The sequence below is a fragment of a genome, unplaced genomic scaffold, assembly GCF_019419815.1.
Source record: "Pyrus x bretschneideri cultivar Hongxiangsu unplaced genomic scaffold, Pyrus_bretschneideri_v1 Contig284, whole genome shotgun sequence".
NCBI lineage: Eukaryota > Viridiplantae > Streptophyta > Magnoliopsida > Rosales > Rosaceae > Pyrus > Pyrus x bretschneideri.
In genome coordinates this window covers 7,866-20,257 of record NW_025999595.1, presented here as the reverse complement: position 1 = coordinate 20,257, position 12,392 = coordinate 7,866, and the positions used below count along the sequence as shown (strand labels likewise).

The 12,392-nt window shown below is 39.9% G+C and overlaps 2 protein-coding genes across 2 annotated transcripts; both read right to left on the bottom strand.

Moving 5' to 3' along the window:
- Nucleotides 1-6,214: 6,214 nt before the first annotated feature.
- LOC125479405 (putative disease resistance protein At3g14460) lies at nt 6,215-9,214 on the bottom strand. Its single transcript, XM_048588647.1, has 2 exons — nt 6,404-9,214; nt 6,215-6,370 (listed from the first exon to the last, which is right to left on the bottom strand). Exon 1 carries the CDS (start codon nt 9,180-9,182, stop codon nt 6,507-6,509), a length of 2,676 nt encoding a protein of 891 aa, XP_048444604.1. The 5' UTR covers nt 9,183-9,214; the 3' UTR covers nt 6,215-6,370; nt 6,404-6,506.
- A 4-nt stretch (nt 9,215-9,218) lies between these two features.
- LOC103967890 (putative disease resistance RPP13-like protein 1) lies at nt 9,219-12,014 on the bottom strand (the record flags this gene model as incomplete). Its single annotated transcript, XM_048588646.1, has 3 exons — nt 11,760-12,014; nt 10,829-10,930; nt 9,219-10,731 (listed from the first exon to the last, which is right to left on the bottom strand). A coding segment is annotated over exon 3 (1,437 nt), but the record flags the coding sequence as incomplete, so codon positions are not given.
- Between the last annotated feature and the right edge of the window lie 378 nt (nt 12,015-12,392).

Sequence of the window (12,392 nt, the reverse complement as noted above, 5' to 3'; positions counted from 1 at the left end):
GACTATTTGCAGATCAATTTGCTATGAGAATTAGGTGTTGACTTGAAAGACTATAACAAGTCTTCCTCTTTCGACGACAACTACTTCAGAACTCTTCAATTGCTATAACGATTACGTGTTCAACATAACAAGCCTTCATCTTTCTGTCTATAAAGAAAGTTAGAATCCTCTTTTTTTCTCTATCCTTAATTTTCGTGGGGTAATATTGTTCTCTTTTTTATCGTTTTCTTATCGCCAATGTCCTACACGGTTATACGAACGATTTTGGGGGAATCAAACATGAAACTTCGGGTGGATAGGTGACTGCTGGTAAACAACTGAGCTGCATTCCCTTTCAACACCAATGATATTATTTTGTGACGGTGTTTGGTTCAGTTTTTTGTAGGCTATTGTAAATAATATAGAGAATCAATTTAAAACAGTCAAAGACACTGAAACAACCTAAGCCACACAACACCAAGAAGAACATGATCCTGCTGACACCAGATTTACCAAAGTTATCATGGATTATGCTTTACCATTTTGGAGTTATACTACTTAATTAGTCACAGAGCTATAGTAATTTATGATCCATTTGAAGATGAAGAGCAATTATTATTAGCATATAATTAACGAACATCTAGATGTTTAAGAAAGGAAACAAGTCAAACAACATTAAGCAAGATTTTCATGAAGTGAAATTACTAGCTTATTATGACAATTTGGTAGATTAAGAGAGACCAATTAAGCTCGGTAAACTGAATTAGTGACAAGGAATTTTAGACTTATGTCTTTGTCATGTGAATCTGCTACCAACTTGACCTTTCCACTATCCAAAAACTGAAAATGCACCCAAACATGCTAAGAAAGTAAAAAAAACAAAGTTAACGTGATGTACGTGGAGAGAAACTTAAACACGAAATTGTATTATTCACCCATGATGTCATAATGACGCCCCAACATGTGTCTAGTCATTCTCCAAATATGATCACCGCCTGCCGAGAGCTCTGACGGATGGTTTATAGAAGATAACAAAAAGGGAATTTGAGTTCTTGTAGTCTATAGGTCATATTGAACCATTCTCCCTTAGGAATGATTGGAAATTCTAGCCTACAGTACTCATCAAAATCATGGTTAATTATTTACCATAATGCAAATAATAATGCTCCTCCCCGGGTTCATGTATGCGAACACAATGCAGCACAAGGAGGTTCGTCGAAACCTGGTTATTAAGATTGATTGTAAGGGTAACGTGGTTGCTAATACAGTTGGGTGGTCGGAAAACGTGGCAATCATATAATTATTTTGAATTATAGTAGTATTTTAGTTGATTTTTTTAATTGCTCTGAAACTCTTATTTTACTGCCAAACCAGCATGCAAGGATTGCAGAGGAAGAGGATAAAAAATTCTTTGGGAAAAAAGAAAAGAAAAGCGTACACATTATTCTTGCTGCTTTCAGTTGAACACAAAATTTACAGTAACAAACTACTAGTCTCTACTAAAATATTATTATTTTGATAGACTATAGGAGCAAAAATTATTGTAAAAGTCTCATGACGAGAGAAACATAAATCTTATGAGCTAAAAAACTGAGATATGAAATTTTCTTCTCGTCCTATTTGGCATGAAAATATCACAAAAAATTTCAAAGAAACTCATTAAAATAACTGTATATATCCATGAACAATGGCAACATGTTATGATAAGCAACTTCTTCTTGGACTGTAAGTTAGCAGACAAACTGAAGGAAAAATGTTCATCTGTAGCCAGCATCCAGCAATGTTAGAATATCACAAGGCATCCCGGAGAAAATACCGAGTACGCGCGACGTTTTTTTCTAGTCGAGGCTCGAAGTACAAGTACTAGCATTTCACTGAGTTCAACATTGTAATGAAAAAACACGAGAATATACAAACATAAAGCAACCAGCACACCATGTCACCATGGAGCTAACATCCTATGAAAAATGATAGAAAATAGATACCAGACAGGAAGGAAGAAGCTCAGAAAAGGCAATTGAAACACAACTATTTAGACAACATAAATCCATTTTTCACAAAGCACTTGGCCGACCACATAAGAACTCTAACCTTCCCCGACCACAAAATAACCCAGTTAAAAGAAATCTATTTAGCCCTCAATGAAATCCTTGTTTTGGGCAAGGCAATAACAACAAAACCTCTCCATCCAGCTAGTTTATGCATTCAAAGTCGGGATGAAGATCGCACACATACATACAAAACCATACAAACACATGACCATGAAATCTTAGGAAGTATGCGATGCCATTAATATACTAAGCATTAAAAGTAAATACAGAAACCAGTCATAAACACCATCAGGAAGCAATTTGTATAAAGATTATATTCCCCACTCACACAACGAACGACAATAAAAAAACAACAGTACCTTTTATTCTATTACAATTCGAGCATCCAACCCGAAACTAATTGGCAACGGGTGGAGACGCCTGAGATCATTCAAACTATTTACGTAACACTTCAATTCTCGACATGGGATTCACACTCTCGAAACAATACCTGCTCCAAGAAGCAATATACCCTCAAAAATTTCAACTTACTAACTTTGTAATAAACACAAAGAAAACTTGTCATTTTCTCACTAACCCTTTTCTGTTCATTTTCATTTTGACCATATTCCTAATCAAACAAAACCATAAATAAAACGGAAAAACTATAATCTGCTCCTCTGAAGAATCCAAATTTTGCATCAAGTATATGTATTTACTTTAATAATGATAAAAACATAAAAATTAAAACTAAAAACATGAATTTTGCTAAGAAATTAATATAAAACCAATGCATCTGAGAGAATTACACTCAAGTCAATACAAATTAACGAATAAATCTAACTGAATTAGAGCTCAACCCAATCAGAAACCCAGCAAATAAGCATCTCAAAGATTAAATTTAAACAAAAACCAAATAAAGCCATACAAAAGATTAAGAATTTATGACACACCCCGACCGAGATCGGAGCGTGCTGGCCGTCACTCAAAGGTGACGTAGCCATGTGCACGTGCGGAAGCTAGTAAGTAGTAATATAAAGGTACGAATAATAAAAAAAAAAAAAAACTAGCATACAAGTACTAGAATAAGTGCTAGTTAGTGCGATACAAATTCAGAGCAGGTCTATAGTAGTCCAAATAAAACGACAACAGTAGTACGCCCGAAGGCGACCCTACAATGTGGAGTGTCTGTCAGAACGCCGGAAAGCTCTCAAGGGAAACCACCGCAACGGCTAAGCAACTAGAACCTGGAGGGGCGCAAAACAAAAGCGTGAGTGGGCAAAAACAAAGCTCCTTGAAAACCATTTCATAAAATACATTCTAACCCCTCACCGTAAAACCTGTATACTTCCCAGAAAATAAACATATGTACGTATGTATAGATATGCCCAACATGCTCAAGGGTATGCCAATCATGCTCAAGATATGCCAGGTCAAAACCTCGTAATGAAATGTATGTGCTCAGGTATGAATCATATCAATAACATAACATCTGGCAGCCGGAGTCACCTAACGTGACCTGTACGGCTGCATATAGAGCTCAATCTCAAACTCAACAACTGAACCTGCCCACGAGTCGGAACCACTCTATGTGGTCTGTACGACAGGCCTGGGTGTAATACATATATACGCTCTAGTGCTACGATCACGTGAAGGCTGTGCGAATAATCGCGGGTCACCTACGAGTCGGAACCACCTAAAGTGGTATGTACGACAGGCCTATGCACCTAGCTTGGATCCAAGCTGAGCGTATGGTGCGGGAGGTGAACAACACGTGAAGGACTGTGCCCTACTCTGGGCGGGAGCACTAACACCGGGGGTGCAGGTTATGAGCTCTCTAAGCATCTCTAAACACTATGTAATGCAATCGTTAATTAACGCTTACCTGGCACTTACCTATGCCTCCACAGCACCCACATATAAATATATATGACATATGTATATGTATATGTATGCCACAAATAATGCATGCAAAGATGCATAAACGATAAATAATAAAGTGAATGGCATAAGGCAAATAACCCTTTTTAATTCAATTTCTGGGAATATAAATGTATATAGGTATATACGGAAAACAAAAGCCCACTCATTGGTATGTAGAAGGGTCGTAGCCCCCCTGTCTCGCGTGTGCACGCTCGTCCTCTGGGTACGTGTCACCTAGATGCGAAACAACTATAAAAACGTTAACTTTAAAGCACATAACCCGTTTCTCGTAATAACTTCTCATACATTGCTCAAAATGGACAAATGAATATACCCACGTGCTCTACACAACCTCAGGATCACAACCATATTTTTAGAAAAATTTTTGGACCCCGCACGCGCCCCCACGCGCCAGCACAGGCACGGACCTACGCGCCACCCACGCGCGGCCACGTGCCAGGCACACTGACGGTGTCAACAAACGCCGTCAGGAATATTCCGTCAAACTGACGGAATATTCCGTTAATTCTAACTGGTTCCGTTAACGGCGTTAGGAATATTCCGTCAGAATTGACGGAATATTCCGTCGCCTTCTTCCTTCGATCGCCGGCAACGTCGCCGGCGCCGGAAACTGGGAAAACCTGCAACTCAGGTTTTCTCACTCATTTTTCAACCGTTTTTCGTGATTTTTGGACCAAAAGAAAGCCCTAGACTAGTAGAACAAGTCCCAACAAGTTTTAAGGGCTAAAACTAAGAGATTATACCTGTGAAATTTCTCCAAAACCGGCCAACTTAGAACAGGACGATCCCGACGTCCAATTTTGTCCAACGAAGCACTCCGAGGCTCCTTGGGACCTCACCAACACATCTACAAGCTCAGAAAACCCAAAAACTTAATGTACAAACTTTGCATGAACAGTACACAATTCGGACCACTTCGAAACGACGTGAAAACTAAATGTTTCTCACCTGAAATTGCTACGGTTGTGTTCCCCTCGACCTCACGAGCTTAAATATGTCCTTGGTTCCCTCGATCTGTTAGTGTTTAGGGTGGTTGTGGGTTTGTCCGTACGTTTTCGAAGAGGAGGAAAGGGAATGGGGCTCGGGGAACTCACAGAGAGAGAGAGAGAGACAGAGGGAGACAGTGAGACAGTGAGACAGTGTGTGTGTGTGGCCCTCAGCTTGCCAACACCACACAAAACAACCAAAACCAAATAACGAAACGAACTAGGGGCTAAAATGTCATTTCACTAGTACGTTTTTAAAAATCCCGGGACGGGATGTCACAATTTATATTCGGATTGAAGAAAGAGATTACGTACCGACATGAATTCGATCAAAGAGGAAAGAACCTTTTTATTTTCCGGGAAAATGAAATGACTCGGAAAGCGCAGAGAGAGAGAGAGAGACGTTGGGCCAGAAATGGGCATAAATCGCATTGTGAAATATGGGAAAGAATACGAGGCTTCAACGGTTTTTGTTTCGGGTTGAACGGCGTTATTTTGCTGACGGGAACGGAAAGATGATTCGTATCGCCATTAAGTCGGCGTCAGCCCTGACGTGGTTTGTGCGTTTGGAATAAAATTGAGACTCCAATAAAAAAATAGAAAATTGCACAATCACTATACTATATTAAATCCATGAATAAAATCGAACCAGCTTATTCAAGTTTTAGTACTGATGTATTACTACGCTTAATTTTTCTTAGAACTCAGTTAAAACGCATAATTATCATCAATTTATCACTTGTCAATTAGATGAATAGTACACTTTTTTAATAAATGACGAAAATTTGGTATAAAGATTTGATTGACCAAAATTCTTTGGCACGTATTTTGTACTTCCAGGAAGACAAGTCATAGTAAAAGAAGTCATTTAGTGGTCACCATTCCACATTGGGAAACCAATTCCTACATAAAAAAATAGTCAAGTTAGCATCTCGAAGCTAACGCAACTTTTCAAAAGTCCAATTATCATTTAGATGCTAGAGACAACACAACTTGAGCAACGAGCCCCTTGCATTTCCATTTCTTTGTTGATTGCTTATTCTCGATGCATTAAATAAAAGAGAGTTTTAACAAAAAATCCACGGTACTGCATATTTTAACGAAAAATCATATTTTTACATTAAAAAGTCAAACCTGATACTATTCACTTTACCTTTTATTTTGTCCTTATTGTTAAAATTCATAGTTTTGAAACCATTTTCATTAGTTTTCCTTAAATAAAATGCATTACTAGCTCGTAAGTTAAAATTTGCTAAAATAAATTAAAAGATTCGGTTTAAGTGGCCTGGTTAAAATCTTGCAGGGAGAAAACTGAATGGGAAAAACTCCAAACTTAGGAGAAAGAGTAGCACATTTATAAAGTTATAATACAAATCAGTTTAAAAGGGACCAAGCAAACATAGCAATCGTTTACCCCAAAAAAAAATGCAAATATAGGAATCCGGAAGAAACGTCGGCCGAGAAATATTGTGGATTACTTTACTTTACAAGAATAAACATGATTACTAATAATAATAATATTAATATTAAAACATTCCTCAAGAAAATGATACCCGGACCATCAGCTTCATATCTCGTTAACACCCATCTCTATGTAAGGGATGTGGGATATTTTGTGCCAGTAGCGTCTTTTTCCTGGTTGGCATCTCTCTTTTAGCACTGGACACCTAATGATGCCAAGTTCCTCTAGTGAAGGAGGCAGACCCTCCTCTGGAATGGATGCTAGCTTTGGACAATTGAAGAGCCACAGAGATTGAAGGGAGGTGAGGAATTGAAAGCCCTTGCTGCTCAGTTTCTTCAGATTCGGGAAGCCAACTATTCTGAGTCGAGTGAGAGATTTGGGGAAGAGCGTCTCCATGCGGACCATGTCGGGTGGAAACGACACCGTATCCGGGTCTTCTTCACCATCCATTATAAGAGAGGTGAGTTTGTGCAACCCCCACAATTCCAACTCCCACAATGACTTATAGCTCTTTACCTTCCTAATATCAAGTGATGTTAGGTTGGGAGGAAAAGTCAAACCTTCACGGTAGTCGATGCTCAAATGTCTCAGGTTGGAAGGTCTTCTCCCCCCACTCAGTCTCGGGATGGAAACAAGACTTCCACATTTGTAAATACGTAGCTGTTGAAGATTGCTGAGGTGGCATAAGCCATCCGGTAAGGATTTCAGATTTTCACATATCCATATCCTAAAATATTCAAGACAGTAATTAGTGTTGTCGTACAAGAACCCGTCCTGTGCGATTAACTCCAGTTGTTCACAACCAGATATCCCGAGGTGTTTAAGTGTCTTGAGGAGCTGACCACTCAATGATAACGACGTCAGAGATTTACATCCTTGGATATCCAAGTACTCAAGACAACCATGAGAAGAACCAACACCCTCCTCATCTACTAGTGATTTCAAACTTTTGCAACCTCTTATCCCTATTCTTCTGAGATTTTGGGGAATCTGGAATTTTGCAAAATATATCAACGAATCGCACTCTATAATCTCGATGTTTTTAAGAGAATGTGGCAGACCAACATCTGGAAAAGAAACTAGAGATGAACATTTGTATATGCGAAGCTCTTGAAGAGACGACAACTGATTTAACCCTTTTGGTAGCTTTAAAAGATTTCCGCACTTTTTTAACTCCAGACATTCAAGCTTGCACTCCAATATTTCCAATTGCCGCAACTCCTCTGCTTCTTTTCCCAATTCTTCAACTAGACGAGAGTTGTCTTCAATTTCCAAACGGCCAAGACAAGTCAACCGCCGCAATAATCTACCCTCATTCTTCCATAAAGACGTCAGCTTCTCACATCCACTGATCTTCAAATCTCTAACCTTGCTTAATCCCTTCCTGAACAATTCCCCTGTTTGCAAAGACATCACCTCCGAAATGTTTGAAAGCCACAAGGACTCTAATAACTCAAACTCAACCTTAGCATCTGTATGTACCAATACTTTACAACCGTCAATGTTTATTTGACGAAGTTGTTTGTAGTTGGCAATCGAAACCACCAATTCCTCACATTTAACAATTTCAAGTTTGGCTAACAAATCGAGCTTCTCTGGCAGCTTACCTTCCAACTTGGAACATTTTTTTATTGAAAGCCTTTCCAGGCAAGGGAAAACACCACTTCCGTGATCCAGTTGGAAGGGAAGCCACACCTTCCAATGCTGCATATCCACAAACTCGAGAATCTCTAACAACGGAAAAGCCAAGACACACTCGCCATAAAACTCAGCACCAACACTTTCCACCGCATTCATTCCTCTAATATAGAGCTCTTTGAGTTGAGGCAATTGTCCGAGAGGTGGCAACGATAAACAATTGTTACATTCCTCTAAGCGCACAAGCACCATATTAGAGAAGAAAGAACCTCCAACCCATGATGAAAATTTCTTTTCGGCATAACTCTTGATGGTGAGCTCCTTGATCTTTCTATGAGGGTGTAACATGCCAAGCACAATGGATTCCGTTTCTCTTGTGTCCCTTGAACGAGACCATTCTAGGACCAACGAATCAAGCCTCTCCTTGCATTTCAAGTTGGCCCTCCTGGCATCCTCAACATCAATCACATTCTCCAATTTTGAGAGGCACAATGTCCCTCGGAGATGCAATAGGGGCCCTATCTCTCTTATCCCTGACTGATCACTACCTTCGCTCACCACAAAAAGAGGCAGTGATTGTAGATTCGTCAATCGACCTAGTTGCGAAGGCATTCTTTCCAACGAATATACACCTGAGTTGTTGAGATGGCGCAACTTAATTAGATTGCTCAAGTCCGCAAGCAATGACTTCAATTTATAACAACCTTCCAATATCAATGTTTGCAAGTAGTAAAGAGTGCTTGTTGATTTGGGCAAACTGGTTATCAATGTGTAGGATAGGTCAAGATACTGTAACAACCTCAAATCACCGATTGACTTTGACAGCTCAGTTATTTTGTAGCCATTGAAAGAGAGCACTCGTAAGTATTGCAACTGTGGTAATAACTCAAAAGTAACCTTACGAGACAAATATTTGTACCATCCCCTGGAATCTGAAAGTGAAAGTGGCAGGAATGTTCGTAAACGTTCAGCTTTTGGAAAGTCCTCAAATCTCATAACTCCATCAAATTGACCAGCAATGAAAGACGAATGGCGAGCCCTTCGAAAGCAAGTGCTTTGCAAGTTATCACCTTGCTTATCTTCCAATCTAAAACATATTTCACCTACTGCCCATCGTGCTAAATCATTAATGAGGTCATGCATGACATATCGTGAATTGTTTTTGCTTGATTCTTGAAACAACGACCTTGCTAATAATTCTCGAAAGTAGTCGCGGCCCAAATCCTCCATTTGTTTATTGTCGTCATGTTTTTGTTGAATCAAACCCTCTGCCATCCACAAAAGTACGAGCTCCTTCTCCCCAAATTCATAGTCATTTGGAAGTATTGAGCAATAGGCAAAACACCTCTTCAAATGTGATGGAAGATAGGGATAGCTCAACTTTAGTACAGGAAGAAGGCCACTCTTATCTGCTAGATTCCATAATTTGTTGTCCAATATTTCTCCCCACTCTTCTTTTTCTTGGCGACGTAAAAGACCACCGAGAGTTCTTGCAGCTAATGGTAATCCACAACATTTTCCAACAATTTTCGTCCGAATTACCTCATAATTTACTGGTTTTCCGTTATTATTTTCCCCAAACGCGTGTCGCTCAAATATTTCCATACAATCATCATCTGCCATACACTCCAAATTATGAACTCCAGCGGCTCCCGTAATCTTTGCAACATTCCTGTCACGGGTTGTCACAATTATCTTACTTCCTCCTGCTCCGACGCCAAAAGGGGATTGAAGTCTTGTCCAGAGATCGTATAGATCATAGTCATCTTTGTCCCAAATATCATCTAAAACAATTAAAAACTTTTTTCCTCTTAATTGCTCACTCAAATCATGCTGCATTTTACTAAACTCCTCCACTTGAACGGGTTGGGATGTGATTGATTGAAGAATTGCCTTTGTCACTCGCACCACATCGAAGTCATCGGACACAGATACCCAGACCTTGAGCTCAAACTCCTTCATGGCATCATCTTTGTTGTTGAATACAAGTTGAGCAAGTGTCGTCTTCCCAACTCCTGGCAGGCCAACTATAGCAACTACACCAAAATTGACAGCACCTGCACGCTCGTATTTTCTGGACAACAATTCAATAATCTCCCCTTTGTCACCGTCTCTTCCAACAACAAGCTTTTCATCTAATACGCCTGAACTTGGTAGTCTTTGCGATTCCTTAGCAGACGTCCCAGTATCTTTCAAGCCAAACTTGTCTTTCCGTTCAGATATGTCTTGCAACCGCTCCGTAATCTTCTTCATTTCGGAGTTCATATCCCAATTGAATTTAATTTTGAAAAGTGAGTTCCGCACCTTGTTGCTCGCACTGACACATCCCTCTATCATACGCTTCAACATTTGAGTGGCAAATTTGTCCAACATGTCTTCAACATCATAAGCCAGGTCTCTGAGATCATCGAGCCACAGTTTTACAAGATGGTCAGTCAATTGTCTTTCCTCGGCGTCGCTCAGCACCGCTGCGATTGTAGATAACGTGGCCCTCCACTTGTCCAGCTTCTTTCCAACACCCCGGAAGTTTCCAAAATAGTTGAGAACCTCGCGACGAGTCAACCTGTCGAGCAGCAACTGTAGAAACTCCGCAAGAAAAACCTCTCCGAGTGCCATGTTAAGAGCGAAGAGAACTCCAAGCAGTCGAAGAAATAGTGAATGAACCGTCCTTGAGCAATATTGAGGTGCAGAACTGCACAAATTAAGTGAAGAAACAAATGAATAAAATGTAGTTCAAGTAAAATGAAAAAACAACTAATGTATTATTCAGTTGACTAATAAGAAATTACATTGGAAGTTAAATCTGACTCCGTTCGGGAAGAGTAACAGTCAAAGACTAGTTTCTTGGAAATTTGGAAGCTTGATCTGTTGGGGCTCAGAAATAGTCACAACTGCACAAATTAAAATGATGAGAACTAATGATTGATGCCTGCGCAATCACATACAAATTTATAGTAAAAGTGAAATAATCAATTAATGGACTCGTAGTAAAGCATTCTGGAGGTGACAATTTAGGAATAGCTAGGGATGGTAATGGGGCGGATTCAGATCAAGGTTGCTTATAAAATAACCGTAAATAAGATGATTCTTAAGTAAGAGATAAGATGATTCATGGCTATACATGGAAATAAAAATAAATTTCAACTAATCAAAATAATTTGAGAAAAATACGTCAAAGTTAAAATAGTTTCGGAAGCTTCACGTAGGGTAAGACTTCATATTTTTCATTGTTTTAGTACTTTCAACGATATCGGCATGCCTATAGCTGGGTTATGAATGATATCCCTTGTAAAAAGTATAGTTGATGATGAGGATCACACACCTAATAAACCCTAGCCATATCTGATCACAAGGATCCCTTGATCATATATCATGATTTAGTCTCGTTATATGCCTATAGCTGCTATAATAAGAACTTACATGGAAGTTCAAATCTAACTCTGCTTGTGATCAACAAATACAGACTCAAAAATAGTCACAACTGCACAAATTAAAATGATGAGAACTAATTATTGGGCCAAGGGCCCGTGTGACTTGGCCCGAAGGCCTGTGTAGTTGCAAGGGTTGGGTTTAGGTTGTAGCGGGCCAAAGGCCCGAAGGGCCTGGGTTTGTTTCTTGCCGGGAAAAGGAGGCCGGAGCTTCGAAGCTCCGGACGACGCCACCCTAGTCTACGATTTAAGTGCCAAAACGAAGGTACAGGTGAGAGGAAGAGATTGGTACCTGTTTCACGACGATAGGTGGCCGGGAACTGGCCGGACTTTCGCTCGAGAGTCACGGGGGTTCGCCGGAGATCTCCTGGGTTTCTGGGCTTCACCGAGCTTCACTGAGACGGGGAAGAGGGAGGGGAGATTCTCGCGAGGGTGAGCATGGTGGTGGTGTTGCCGGGGTGCCACTTTGAGTGTGCGTGGGTGTGTGTGGGTTCGATCGGGGAGAGAGTCCGAGAGAGAGAGGGAGAGAGAGAGAGTTGAGCTGAGAGAGAAGAGAGTGAGTGCTGAGGGGGAGAGTACGGGAAAGAATAGAGATAGGGAGAGTGAGACGTGGCAGGCAGTGATAGGTGAGGATTTATGGGAAAATCTGAAAAGTGATCCGGATAGGATAAATGGATGGGGACTAAAATGCAAACTTCAAGAACTTTTTTGGGGAAAAAAAATAAATTACTATAAGTTGCAAAAATTATATGGCTGGTTATTGCTGCGATAATTAGCTGTTGAAAGAGCATAATGTCTTCTTCTTTCTGCCCAAAACGAAACTTAGATTCCTCTTTTTCCTCTCTTTATTTTTCGTGGGGTCATATTGTTTTATCATTTTGATTGCTTTCTTTTCTCCAATGTCCTACACAGTTATATATATATA

What these genes read in the sequence shown, in the direction of transcription:
- LOC125479405 (XM_048588647.1), bottom strand. Translation starts at nt 9,182, where the DNA reads ATGCATGACCTCATTAATGATTTAGCACGATGGGCAGTAGGTGAAATA.